The sequence below is a fragment of the Condylostylus longicornis genome, unplaced genomic scaffold (genome assembly GCF_029603195.1).
Source record: "Condylostylus longicornis isolate FDR11 unplaced genomic scaffold, ASM2960319v2 ptg000048l, whole genome shotgun sequence".
Taxonomy (NCBI): domain Eukaryota; kingdom Metazoa; phylum Arthropoda; class Insecta; order Diptera; family Dolichopodidae; genus Condylostylus; species Condylostylus longicornis.
In genome coordinates this window covers 12,666,110-12,681,919 of record NW_026578017.1, presented here as the reverse complement: position 1 = coordinate 12,681,919, position 15,810 = coordinate 12,666,110, and the positions used below count along the sequence as shown (strand labels likewise).

The following is a 15,810-nucleotide window of genomic DNA, read 5'->3' as shown; positions in this document are numbered from 1 at the left end:
AAATTTGTTTTATTTTCTTTAACTTACCCTACTCTTTCTTCTTCATCTTCAATGAATGATGGATTAATTCCTAAAAATAAAAGTGAATGCAATTTTATAATTGAAAAATTTTTTATTCAATTTTATTTTTATATTTATAATTTTAATGTAATTATTTACAAAACTTTTCTACGTAATATTCTATTTTTAAAATATCTCATTCTTTCAATTTATTAAAATTGTATATATTTTATTCAAATTAGAAGAAGTTTGTAAAAATAATATAGTGTTCTCAATATACTAGTAATAATTAATTATAATATTGTGTAAAAAGTAAGTTTTAGAAGCACTTAAAATAAAAACTTTCATTGAAGGCTCAATAGCATATATTTTATTTAAATTAACATCGAAATTACAGTAACTTTTTCAAACAACTCAATACATTTTATGAACTGTTATTACTGAATTATGTTATATGTGCAAATACTGTCCCGCTTCAGAAAATTCTTACTTTAGTCCTATTTTTCTTCAAAAACTACGCGGCCGGTGAATACCACAAAAACATGAATTTTTATTACGGACTTAATATTCATATACCGCGTACATACGTATATAGTTTTGTATATATGATATTTATGCAAACTTTTGTTTCTATGTGCAGATGGTATATATTTTACATACAGAATAAAAATAACATAAAATATAAATTACGAAAAAAATATAAATTTTATTTATTTATATTTTTTTTATTTGTCGTAAAAAGATTAAATTAATGATATAAAATTAAAAAAAAAGCTGTATGATCTACAAAATTTATGTTGTGACACCTAGCTCAACGCATCTCTAATTTTTATTTCAAATCAATATTAGGTGCAAAGTAAAGAAATGTGAATCGAAACGTAGTGTTTATGATAAAAGTGCATAAAGACAGATCCTTTTTAAAAGCAAAGATAATTAAATTAAAAAATTAAAAATTAGATTCAATTGAACTGTTAGTGTAAAGATGTTGGTGTCAAATCATAAATAATAGTTTGAAGTCACGAAATAATTTAGCCAATTTCATAGGAAATAAGATTTATAGGACTAAACTGTCAGGAAAATTGAACATCCTCCTTTAAGACTGAATTCTATAAATATTTACCAACTAAACTTTAAATTCTATATGACTTTTTTGTGTCATTTTACCTTACAACGATAAAATTCTAATCCGCCGTCAATACCCTTTATGGCATTGAGCTTTATTAGGACAAAAGACTCATGGTTTATTAAATCAGAATATAGAAATTAGTTTGAAGAGTTTATGTTTTAATACTAAAACTTCTTTTATTTTGGTCTAAATGTTTTATGTAGAAAACGATTGCAAAACGAATATTTAATTTTTGATACCTTTTAATTTAGCTCAAATTTATATATAGAAAAAAGATATAAATAGGCTATTTGGCAACAAATTTAACGTAATTATTTAAATATTCTGTTGAGGTTGGTTCAGGTTTTTAATGTATTTTCTTTTTGTATATGCTGTTTCATATACAAATACATGACGATAATTATATATGTATATATATATAAGTGTTTGGCAAGATAAGTATTAAAATATTTAGGTTCCTTAACATAAATTTTGTTTAAACTATAGTACTTGCGACAATAGAATAGTTTAAACAAAATTCAGTTTCATAAAATCCCATTGTTTTTTATAAAAAAATTTTCTAAAATATTGGATTGCACGCAAATTATAACTTTGGTAGTCACGAAAAGTTAAAATGATAAACAATTTCTTTCTCTAAATAGTTGTAAGTATTTCCAGTTATAGATAGATCAATTTCTAGTTTAATAGCTATAATTCTGTTAGCTATTCTGTTATAAGAATGTAAGTTAATTTAATTTTCAGGCTAATTTTATGAGAATACCCTTATTATCACAGAATGCCTAAAGGTGTTTATTAGATCTAATTTTATTTTTTAAATTAAAATTATACTTTTACTCTAGTGGAATTATGGAGACTGCACTTAATTTTTCTATTTCAATTCTAAGAGTAAGTATAAATATAAATTTAATATAAATGCGAGTAAAATCAACAGTATTATTTCTGTAATTATAAATTTTTCCATTAATTTTTGCTTTGTTATAGGAACTATAATGTTCTAATATAATATTGTGTATTCGATGCCTCAAAAATGGCTGGTACTTTGTGCAAACTACAACAAGATGAAAGTGATGGCAACTAGAATATGTTGACTTCAATTTTTTTAATATAAATCATCAAAAGTAAAAAAATTCACCACAATTTTCCTTAGGTTTGGTATAGCTATATGTTTTACTTTCACTATCTTAAAATTATTTTTGAAAATAATGGTATACAAGTAAGATAAAAGTAAGTAAATAATATAACAGAAAAATACAATAATATAAGAATGTTATGGGTCAAAGAGAATTGTTAGAATATTAATTAGTTTTTTAATTTTACATGTGTGTTTTAATTTATTATCATACAAAATTGAAAATTTTCTCTTCAAACCGCCCACTATTATAAATACATACTATACTGTATCCGCAATAGAATATAACAACCTGTTTAACGTATAATTCTAAAAAGAATACATTCATGTTATTCAAATAGAAAAAAAAGAAAACAAATAAATTTAAAAATTTTTGAATTCAAATGAAAAAGAAAAATAGCCTGGCACATTAAAATGCTTTTCTTTGTGCTTTCTGAAAAAGTTTGATATATTTAAGCAATAGAACTTTCTATTTACATAAATAAGTAGATAAAATTGTGTTCATTTCTATTCAAAAATTTTTAATTTTATTTCATTTTTTTTTTCTTTGGAAATTTTTAAATGTGGCCAAGGTTATTAATTCATTAAAAAATTAAAATATATAAGGCACTACTTGCTATTATGAATATAGAAATTTTTAATTTAATAATTTTAGATTTAAATGAGTGATTTAGATGAGTGAAAATATCTAGTAGCATCACAGTGGAGAATAAAATAAAAAATAATCAAAATCTTAAAAAAAAATATTATTTCATAAAAAAGAAGATAGAAAATTCGATAGATAATTAAAGTAATTTAATTAAAATTTTTTTAGAATGGATACGATGACCTTAAATTATTAGAATATACTAGTATTTAGTTTAATTTATAATATATATTTTTTTTCTTTTTGTATTTCATGCAGAAAAATTTCTTGGTCTATATTAATTATATTTTTTCAATAATAAAAAGAATATAAAATTGTCTACAAGATTTTAGTTATAGCTTTAAGGTTTTATCAATATACTTAATGAAGTTTTCGATAATGAAGATTTAGTATGCTATCACTATTTTTCAAGTGAAATTGAAAACTTTATTAAAGTAAAAAAATTTTAGGTAAAGTAAGGATTAAGTAATTAATTATGATTTCGATGGTCAAATAATTATTAATTCTGATTCTAAAATATTTTGATTATCACAAACATTTCAGTTACTTGTATTAATTTTTTTCCAGGGAAAGGAATTTCTTTGCTGCAATGTTTCAATATTTTTATTGCTTGCCGCATACTTTCAATATTTGTAAAACAAAATTTCCTTTAATTAATTTCGAAATTTCAACCTAGAAGTTGCCTCAAAAAATTACTAGCCGTTATATTTAATTGGTAATTGTGATATTGAATTAGTTGGGTATAATACAACATAATACATATATTATAATAGTTAATGAAGTCTGGCTGCAATCTTTCTTTTCAAAAATAAAATGAACATTTTTCTTTATGTTTATAAAATACTGGAACTAATTTTTTCTTGTCAATTTTAGCTCTTTAAGTATCTAATAAATTAAAAGTAAATTTATTTTAAAATTTATATAAAATGTAAAGTATTAAGTTAACAAATTAGTTTATTTTTACATTGCAAAAAAAAAAAATAACCTTGAAATAAATATTTTGAAAAATCATTTTTCGGAAAAAGGAAATTATGGTTTTTGAAATTTATTTCCATATTAATTTAGAAAAGAACAAAATTTTTGTGCTTTTATTAAAAAAAAAAAAATAATAATAAAAAAAAAAAACAAAATTTCTCTAGCTACAAGTAAATTAAAAAAATTTGTTGGACAATGGCCAAGTAACGCCATAAATTTTCGATGGCATATAAAAAAAGTGAATATATTCATAGATGGACTCATATTTATAAATAGGTAGGTAAATACAGAAACTATATATACGTATATGTATGTATATTTATTATGATAATTAAGTAATTCTTATATTATTATTAATGTAGTACATTTTAATATTAATGTGTTTTTTCACCGAGCTTTTTTTAAAACAAAAATATATATTATTATTTAGATAAGAAACCTATGTAGTATTGTGTACTTTCTTAATTAATCCCTTTATTAGATCTTGTATAATGAATAGTATTCAATCAAATAGCAGGCAATTAAAATTAAAAACAACGAAATAGTTCAAATTATATATAAGATATTACCTTTCAAAGCACAAAGTAGTCTCTAATTTACAAATGAAATTGTAGGATTTGACTATTGTTAAATGTACTGACTTTATCATTAAGATAATTTAAAAAAATTCAATATATGAGTATCGTTAAATTTTGAAACGGAGTAACGTAACAGATTACAGAAATCAGTCGCAACTTTCGACAGCAACCTAATGTAATATAGACACCATCAAACGAAAATAGCTACTGTACGAAGAGTAATTATGTTGTACGATAAAAAACACGGCAATTGGAAAGATGAATTGTATTTTCAATGTATATTAATGGACGAGATAGTATAGGTCGTCTAGTTTACGAGATAGTGATAGCTTAATTAATTAAAAATAAAAAAAAGATCATTGTAAGCCTACAATTTTTTAACATTGTTTTTACAAAAATACTTGCGATTGTGAGCAAAAGTTTTTAACGAAGTTTTGTGTAGTAAAATTATTTTTATTTGAAACATCATGCCAAATATTTGACTCGCAACTTTGCAAATAACGATCAGTATACTTACTGCAAATACTTATAGCTTACTACAAAATTGTAAAGTAATACCGTTTTGGTTATTTGTGCGCAATTTATTACTCGAAAATTTTATATTATATAAGATCATAAAGGAAATTAGAAATCGCATATGTTTCCAAAAAGGAAATTTTGGAAAAACGTAAGTGAAAGTAGTTACAAGTTAATTATTAAAAAGTAACTACGAATTACAGAGAATTTATGTATTGGAACTTTCAATTCTCATCTTACCTTCTTCAATCATTTGAGTACTTTCAATATCTCTTGATATTCTAGTTTCAGAAATAGATGGTATTCGACCATTATCAATATTGTATCCAATTTCATTTCCATATACATTTGGGTGGCCAGGAAACAATTCAGGAACTACTTGATCTGGTGAAGGATACATCGTTATGTCAATATCATTTTGATTTTTATATTCTTTTTTTTCCTCTTCCTCTAAAGCAACCCATTTATTTTTAATTATATCAGATTTAAGGAGAGCTATAGCAACAATAAAAACTATTAACATAATTCCAACACCAATACTTAACCACATCATTAACTGTTCATTTGGACTAGCTTTATCATATTCTGGATAACCGGCTTGTTTAAATATCATTCGACCAGTTTTATCCCACATTTCAGATAATAAAGTTTTATTTAAACCACCTGGTTCTCTTACAAATAAAACTGATTTAAATGGATCTATTGTTGTAATAGAATTAAAATCTGGATATAATTGTACAGCAAAATATAATTCAATACAATCGGATGATTTTGGCCAATTCTGTGGACAATGAACAACTGTTGTAAATGTTACATTATGTGGATAACATGGTTCCAAATAATTATTTGATGATATTTGTAAATATTGATTGGTTGCATTACAAAGTAATTCTTTCATTTTAATCCAAGTTTCATTATATTGTTCTGATCTTTTTACAACTAATAATGTACTTAGAGTTTCTAATTCATCAAATGGTACTGTCACATCAGGTGGTGATGTAGCTGGTAATAATTTTTCACCAGATGGTCTATATGATATAAAAAAACCTTCATAATTCTTTTTTGTATCATCAGTATCACGTTCGAGAGCTGTAAATTCTATTTGTACATTTGTGCATTCGATAGCTTTTAATTTTAATTGCTCCTTTAATGATCCTGTTAAAATAAGGGGTTGAACTGATATTATTGCTACATTATTCCCATTACTAATGTCATTTTGTTCTGGTTTAAGTGTTAATTTAAGAAAATCTTTTGTTGGATGAATATCAAGTTTTCTGATATATATTTCTATATCACTTCCAGAATCAATGGAAATACTGAAAAAATAAAACGAACAATTAGTTTAGAAATAACTTCACTAAGAATTTGACTATCTTAGGGTATTTGTTCAAAACAAAGTTAATATAAAATATAATCTGAGTTTCAGTCAGCTACATAATTTGTGAGTCTGCATTTAACAGTTTTTTCTGTACGTTAAATTCCTAGCACTCTATGCTCTATAGCATTAAATTTATTAACGTGTGCCTTAGAGTTTAAAATTCGAGTTTAAAATATGTAGCTACATTTTAACTTGCCTTTAATTTCAGGTTGGTCTTTAAACAATTTAATGTGATAAGCAATTTTTATGAAAATAGTAAAAAACAAATAAGTTTGTATACATGTACTCGTACATTACTATCATTAAAGTTGTTAATTACGTATTTCCATTACCTGTTAAAGTTTCGATATCATAAATTTTATCATTGTGATTTTATTTTTTTTTTATATAAATAGATAAATTTTAAATTGTAAGTAGATACACCAATTTCTTTAAATTTTAAATTTAAAGTTAATATGGAAATTTTAATAAAAATTCAACTTACTTGTAAATTTTCTTTGTTGGAACAGGATATGGTCCGGCTAAAGTGATATTTATCCAGTTTTCTTCTGGTTCAGAAGAATTAGTTTCATGATGATTTTGATCGTTTATTTCTTCTTGTTCCCAATGACTAGATTTAGACGATATTATATTTGGAACTATTGAATTTCGACCTAAAAGTTGTAATTTTTGCAAAGTACTTGATTGTGTAACGCGAATTGTAGATTCATTAATCTTATCTAAATTTAATTCACTTTCATTATTATTATTATAATTTTTATTTACACTATTTGTCGAAGTTTCAATTGCTTCTGTTGTTGTTTCATTATAATTAATTTGTGTGGACAAAATGGAACCCGTTTGTGCATTTATAGTAACAAATACTAAAAAGAATATCAGGAAGAAAAAAAATCAAAAAATTACAATTCAATTAATTTTAAAAATTTAATTATTTAATTTTTTTTTGCAGAATAAAATAACCATTACAAATTGAATTGAGAATAATTAATAAAATTTGAAATTTATTCATTTTATAACATCTTATTTTCCGCTATTTCATTTAATTTACTTCTATTTTAAATATTTAATCATAACGTTTAAAAGAATCAGCAATACTGAATATTAAGAATAAAGATAAATAAAGGCTGAGTATCTATTTGCTATCATAATTGAATGTGCGATAAAATCGTACTATCTTTATTTTGATAAGGATTATCAAAAAATTGTGAATACAATAGCAGGCAAAACACTGTGGAAGTTGCAAGTGAATGAATGTGTGTTTATTACATAGAAAATAATTATGTATGTATTGTGAATGTGTACAGTGGCGATTGACTTTACTTGACTTCATGAAAACGGTAGAGGATGTTTTAATTTAATCTTATTTTACATTCAAAATTCTTCTCAATCTTCGCAAAATTTTAACAACTCCTTCTGGATTATTGACCTGCAAAAAGTTTGAATTAATTTTTGAAAATTTATAAAAAAAGAAAACAGAATATTATTAATATTGGAGTTGATCGAAATCATAAACTAATTCCAAACAAATAATTCAAATGAGTTCTCTTAAGGCTCTTATCATAAATGATAATAATTTCACGTTCTGTGTAGCATTCGTAAATGATAATAATTTCACGTTCTGTGTAGCATTCCTTTACAAATTACAAATTTATTTTTAACTATTTTTAATTTTAAATCGGTGTTTCTCCCTTTAATTCCAAAGGCTAAATTATACGTTATATACATAATGTATAAATATATTTCTCTTCAAAGCTTTTGCTTGTTAATAAAATTTGGAATTTTCAAAGCAAAGATATTATGATTAACTTTAATATAGCTAATGTGTCAAAAATCACACAAGAAGAAACATATCCAGCCCATTTAGAAAAGAATGTCGCAAAACAGAAGAAAAAAAAGAATGAAAATCTTGCATAAATTTAGGCAAAGATTAAATTAGAAAAACAAAAATTGTAAAAGAAATCATAAATTGTATAAGTTTAGGAGATGAAGAAAATATTTATTGAATGAATGTTGTCATAGATTGATTCCTGTCTGTAAGAAAAGTAAGAAAAGAAGTTTTTATGAAAAAAGCATCAAACCAAATCTGCTTCACGTGAAAAACAAAATTTTCAGCATTGAAAGTTTGGCTGCAACAGAAATACAATATAAAAATAATTGTTTGGTAGAATTAATATTTAGAACAATAATTCACATATGCATGAAATGTGCGTACTGTACATACAAATTATTACGGATGCAAAATAAATGAGCTTCCGATTTAATTCAACCTCTTGAAAAAAGTAAATCGCTGATGTATAAAAGAATTGCAACTCAAAAATCTTGTTTCATCGAAAAAACCTTTAAAACATTTAATTCCTCAAAATTAATTCCGTGTATGCAGACCACCGAACGAGTTGTAACGTATTTGTTTTGCATCCGTTTTAAAAAATCATCACATATTTTCGGAAATAAGTTAAGTTTTGTTGAACGAGAAAATTAAAAAATTTAAACAATTTTATTTCGTTACAAATAGTTGAACTAGTTTTTTAGTTCAAGTTTTTGAGTTCTTTTTATGTTTTTGTATACATATAACAACAGTGTTACCCACAGTTCTCGTTATTTTCCTTAGCACGTAGTTTTGGTATATTTTTAAAGATTATTATAAATAATATTGAACACTTGAATCTGAAAATAATAAAAAGTTAGAATAGTAACGTTTATTGTCATTTTTAGTAACGTATCAGAAATAATATTGAATTTTAAATTTAGATTTGTGAGATGATTATACCCGTACGAACGTATGTTCGATAAGAAATGGTTCAACATAGTAAATGCTAGAATCCTATTTAAATTGGATATGATCGGGGTACTGGTTCGGGTAGCTGCCATACAACTTCAAAAGTTATTTGGCTATATCTGAGAAACTATAAAAGCTACGGTATTGAAATTTCACACAAAGGAATAAATTAGTAGGACCAATGTGTTTGATAAAATTCGTTGAAATTGCTTGGCTCTTTCTGGTAGCTGCCATACAACTTCAATAGTAGTTTGGCCATCTTAAAAAATATTGACACAGTACTGAAATTTTACATAAATTAATATGATAACTTAAAGTTATAGTCAGTCCCATAGTCAGCTATGGCATATTTATTCACACATACGATAATAGATTCGTACGGGTCACACGGTCAACTCTATTTTTTCTCGTTTTTATTTTAATCTCCTTTTGGCAGATTTGCATAAACAGGACCAATTTATTAATTCTAACTTAAATGAAATTTATTATCAAAAAAGGAACTTACATTTTTGGTAAAAAAAAAATATGTTTTGTCAAATTTTTACAAGATGAACTTGAAAGAAAGTAAGCAAATAACGACTGGGAACATTACGCAATGTAGTTTTTCTATGCCTTTTTTAGTTATTTTTTTTGCTACAGATATTAAAGTTCTTACATCTAGTATGACAGACAAATGCAATTCGAAATTCAATTAGATGACAATATTAATTATTATTTTTTTGTAATTTTCACTTTCAATAAAGACAAAACGTGAATCAAGACACTTAGAAATGTGGCGGAAATTATTAATTTTACTTTGAAATTTTTACCGGTAAGAATTTTGCACGCATAGTATTAATTTCAAAATCAAGTATTCTATTATATAATAAAAAAACGTTAATGCATTTGAAGAAAATAAATACGTAATACGTGATCGTCATATTAAATAATTAGTGTGGATTCTAAAAAATTTTTTTATTCTCATGAGTTCTCTATATAAATAATAATGCAGACTGTATAAAGTAAAGTCCCTTTAGTATTTAATACACAAACGTGTAATGGAAAGGCCTAATGCTTAAAAGATTTTGCAAGCTGCATTTTAATTTCAACAGTGTTTTATTTCTTATATTAAATAATTTACAGGTTTTTCTCTTTCCTTTTTATGACAAAGTAACGTATATTTATTTCGATTAGAAGTTGATTAAACGCTATTAATTAAAAGAAAAAGAAAAAGAAAAGATGAAAATAAAAATAGAAATTATTTTTTTTTATTTTATAAATTGTTACACCCTACCTTAAGGGTTTGTTGAAATATTATAGAATTTTGAGATCTATACGAATAAAATGTGAGAATTCCATTTAGAATTATTAAATTTTAATAGTCCGAATAAGACAATATTTGGCTTAAATTCAAAATAATCTTTAGTTAATAGTATATTTAACATGCAAGGTAATCTTTTAGTATAATGGTTTCCTTTATTATATTCATGTTTAATGATAATGCCTTAATTATAATTTATTAAATTCTAAAATAAAATTCTGTTTAGTTCATCAATGCAGTATCATGTAATGTCCATAAATCGTATCGGTACTGAAGATTATGTTGCCATTAATTAAAATTCAATTAGAATTCATATTAATAATTTTCAACAAAAATCATAATTTTCAGTATATTAGGTAACTGATCTATAAAATAATTACAAGAAATTTTTATTTAAAACTTTTATTCGATACTAATAGGTGTAGGGTATACAAAAGTCGATAATAAACAACCAATACGTGTATTTATTTATTTTTTTCTTTGTATTTATGTGTAATCTTACAAACGTATTGCTGCTAATTACTTTTGAATAAGAAAAAAATAAAATTATATGAACGCATGAAAAATATACAAAGAATTCCACTTGTATAAAATAGAAGAAAATTTAAACTAACAAATCAATAACTATACTTGATTAGGATTAAAAATTCATTAGAGCATAAATTTTAAATATTAGTAAAAATATATTCTCAAGGAAAGAACCATCAAAAGATATTTTAATTTATGATTAAATGTAAAATTACTTGACTGTTTATATCAATGTAATTAAAAAAGTCGACATGCGAACTGATTACTGGAGAAACAAAATATTTGTATTCAATTTTGAATAAAAATCTATATAAAAGTATAAATAAATACGTAAGTATGCCTTATTATATATTGGTGAGTAAAAAATTTTCGAAAATAATTTTAGTGTTTTATTAAGACTAACAAAAAAAGAAGAAGAAGCTACAGAATGTAAAATTTATTTCCATTCGGGATATTGCCGCTACGAGAAAATAAAATTGTTAAAATTGCATTATAAAACAAATTTTATAAGTTATTTATATTTGAAGCTTCATTCATTTGAAAAAAATGTAGCTCATAGTTTTCCATCTTTCCTAGTTAGAATTATTTTGCTCTTAATGTTCTTATAGATTTGTGAAATTGTGGTATTACATCAACATTTAAACTGGAACAACAATTTCAATTACACTAGATTTTAAAGCATTAAATATAGTAGGAAGCTATATTGTAAGCAAAAATTTTACTTATAATATAAATATATTTGTAAATTTAAATATAGAACATTGCTAACATAAATACGGTATTATTCAAGAAATTTTGCTAAACAAAACTCTATGGATGACGTTTAAGCTCTTTGATGAAACTAAAAAATAAATAGTATATTATTAAAACCATCTACATTATGAATCTACAATAATAAATAATGTACATTGCATACATTACGGCGGTATTATTAATTTCCTAATATTATTTAAAGAATAATCCGTCCATTTCTCTAATATTTGTCCACATTTTTACACAATTGAGGACTTTTGTTATTTAGATTTGGAAAATTTTATTTAAAAATAGCAGAACAAAATTTTTAATTTTACTGCTTAATTATAATAGTTAAAATTTTGGGAAAAAATTAAAACAATAAAATTGTTTCATGAATAACTAAGTTTAAAGCAGTCCTGAAATAAACTATATTTGCAAAGAAATTATTATTAAAGGAGATCACTTTTGTCAATATCGGGTTTAAAGGGGTGGCAGGGCAAGACTTATTATCATTACTATTATTATTACTTTTACATAACTTCACGCAATAAATAATTAATAAACACGTTAAAAAAAATGTTAAATGAAAAGTTTATAATGTCGAGCAGATTGTTGAAGGAATTAAGATCGAGTTAAGGAGCTCTAAAATTGAAGCAAACTTAAAGGGGATTTTTAAAGAAGCACTTTTCCCTTAATGAAGAATTTAAGAGGAGTGAACTTTTAAGATTAATGCACTACATTACTTAAAATACATAGTTTTATTCATATACAAAAATATATCAATTCATTGCATACATTTAGGATTAGCAAAACCAATAATATGAAAGGACGGTTAAGTTAGTGAGTTACAACAAATAAAAAAGTTGGAGGTGGAAAAAATTTTTGCAAAATAAATTATTTATTAGAGATATAATTGTTATAACATAACAATTATAGTCTTGCCACATCTTGTTAAATATCTGTTATTTTATAATTTTATAATAAGTGTTTATTCAGTGATCCTAAATAAATAAATTTTTCAGTAAATTTAAATAATGAAATGAATTCATCAAAATTTATTAGTTACACATATGTAAAGGATTTCCGAAAATTCAATTCTAACAAACATTCTAACTGCTAAGTCTTCAAGTATAGTATGTTCGATAAATCTTTATTACAAAAGAAGCACATTCTAAAATTGCAAAATAAACTCCCAATATTGTTGATTCGCTTTAATGGAACCAAAAATTTAGAATTTTAAAAATTTCTAGTGTGATTAAAAGTCGAGTTACGTCATCAAGTGAAAGATCTCATCATGAGATGCATCTGGTTGTGGTATTCAAGATCAGTTGGGCTGACTATCCTTTTCAACAATGACAGCTGAAGTGAACATATTTTTTGTGGTTGCTATCATGCGGTCCAGACCTTTGGAATTCATGAGGGCTGAAAATGCTGAAATTAAAAAAGAAAAAACGTATCTGCCAAAGTATTGGAGGAAATAGAGGCCGCAGCTAAGATTCCACTCACGATATCTGATGCAGTTCGTGGTGGTTATACAATTACTGCAATTGTTTTTTTAATAACTGAACCAATAACTTGTTTTTGTACTTAAATTTACTTGAATTTCTTTTAGAATTATTATCTGAATTTTTATTGTAGAACGAAGACTATATGCTATGTAATTTTATAATTCTTATTATGTACCATTATTATGTACAATGTGATAATATGTAATCCAATATTATTATGTAATGCACATAATTGATTATTTCTCATTATTTTTTTTTATTTTTGTTTCTTTGAATCTTTAGAGTTTAAATCAATTTGTTGACATCAATTAACTTCTTTTCATTTATGTTTATCGTATATTGCAATCACTGAAATCACATATATTGCCGTGCCGTATTTGCCACTATAAAAAGAACTTTTCGCTAATTGGACACTAATAATACTATACCTAATGAATAAATATATATAATTTAGTATATAGAATATTTTATTTGTAATCTTCTGCCACCATACTAAATAAAACACCTACCACTTTTTATATTCAATACAAGATTAATAATAATGCAGCTGGTTATACAGATTCTCCATCATTAATGTGAACAAATCATTTGGACATTAACAATTCCTATTAGTATGGCTATAAAAAGAAAAAGTAAGGTTATATTGCATCGGAAAAAAAATTGCTGCTTTCAGTCTTATTAAAAATATAAAAATAGTTTTAGACAAAAAAAAAAATTTAAAGTCATCGAACTTATACTGTTGTTTTTATATACTTAAATTAATCCTTCTTTTGATCAACATTATAGGCATAACGTATTTGTACGTGTATAAAATAAAGTTAACATTATTATGGAATATTTATACAAATAGGGCTAATGGGTATCGCAAAGCACAACTTGTTAGATGAAAAATGTAAATTTTTCCTATATTTTTTAATGCTATTTTGCAATTTTATTTATTTTTTTTTTTTTGGTTTATAAAACCACCATATATGCAGAAACATCTTTAAATCTACCAGCGTACAATACATTAATCACACTCAATGGAACCAAGATACATAATATTTATTATAATGTAGGTATAAGTCTGATCAATTAAGTCGCATGCGTTTTCGGGATTTATTAAAGGAAAAACTTTATACTTGTATAAAGCGTAAAAAAATCAAAGTATAAGTATTGGAAACAAGTATAAAAGCAAAAAATTTGAAACTCATTTTTTATGCACAAAAGAAGGTCTATAATTCGACTCCAGAACAAAATACATTCGGATCAAGGAAATGGTTTGTAAAGTAGCATTTTTCCTTTGAACCAGTGAAAATATTTTTTTTTTTAAATAATCTACTACACTATAAAATGTTAATAAAATATGTAATTCTTAAATATAATTCCTAAAGGTTATAAGAGTTTTATGAATTATAATAATCTAAGCAACAAAATATGTTTAATAATTTAGAAAATTAAAGAAAACTATAATTAATTAAATTTAGGTCTAAAAAAGTGCTCAGTTTCACTTGCTCTAACTTAATGAATTTACTTCAGCAATAACTCAATTAATTAAAAAATCACAACATTGCTGCAGCAGTATAATACTACTGATAACGATGCGTGCCATACTTCAGCAGAGGTCCTGCTAATTTCTGTATCTCTCTCTTCTCCATCCTAATATATATGCTAGTCACAGTCTTTTATATCTTTCCAATTTTATTGTCCAATTATTGCATACATTTAGGACGAAAAAAATTAAAGAAGCACTGAACTTTAAAATATTGCTAATCTCGAAAGGCGATAACTTGGAATCGGAGAGAATTGTAATAAAATTTTCTTCTAACGAAAGAAATTATTTATTAGTGCCTAAAAATTCGATTCTTTTTCTTAGAGGAAAAGTGTTTTAGATAATGATTAAGACAATAATCATTTGCTTTATCGTAGAAGAAACCAGTCATTACTTTTATGTGTTTGCAGAATTCAAAAAATATTTGTAGTTTAATTTTGTGATATAATTGGAAATGGCCTATAATTTTTAGAGATGGGTGATAGGTAATAATGTATTTTGTACAACTTCAGCTTCCTATCTTCAATAATCTAGAGATTTTATAAATAGAAAAGGATGGCCAGACAGATTGAAATTAATAAGCACCATTTTTCCAATTTTGTTTGAAAAATTACTTAAATCAGAAATATAACTATTCATGATAAATTAATATTAAGCTCTTGGTAAATAAATAGGAAATGACAAAGATTTATTGTATTAGAGATTTGTTCTGATTTAGTACACAAGAAAATTGTTTAGGACTAATAGCTTTCCCAAATGTTATTTATTATTTTTTTGTAAAAATTAAAAAAACAAAGAAAAATCAGGAAATTTCAATTTAATTATACAAAAATATGTGCAAATGATAAAACATTCTTTTATAAGACGTGTGTATATGTAAATAAATCTGTAAATTAATTTTACTTGTAAATATATTTTGGTCCAATTTATAAGCTACTCAATTCATTTTTTCGAATTTTTCAAAGAAATTATCATTGAATTAATTAAAATGCAGTGTTTTCTATTTTCCTTTTTAATAGTATAAAATTTTAAATGCTCTTTAACTTACATAACAACGTCTTTAAGTTTATAAACACAAATTTTA

General features: G+C 24.3%; 1 protein-coding gene across 1 annotated transcript in view; it reads right to left on the bottom strand.

Moving 5' to 3' along the window:
- The window catches only part of LOC129610862 (uncharacterized), a 35,277-nt gene that overhangs the window by 610 nt on the left and 18,857 nt on the right, over positions 1-15,810 (bottom strand). Inside the window, exons 2-4 of the mRNA XM_055523629.1 lie at positions 6,833-7,211; positions 5,211-6,286; positions 28-70 (exon numbers count right to left, since the gene is read on the bottom strand). Of these exons, the coding sequence (XP_055379604.1) occupies positions 28-70; positions 5,211-6,286; positions 6,833-7,211 (1,498 nt within the window). The remainder of the gene's footprint in view (positions 1-27; positions 71-5,210; positions 6,287-6,832; positions 7,212-15,810) is intronic.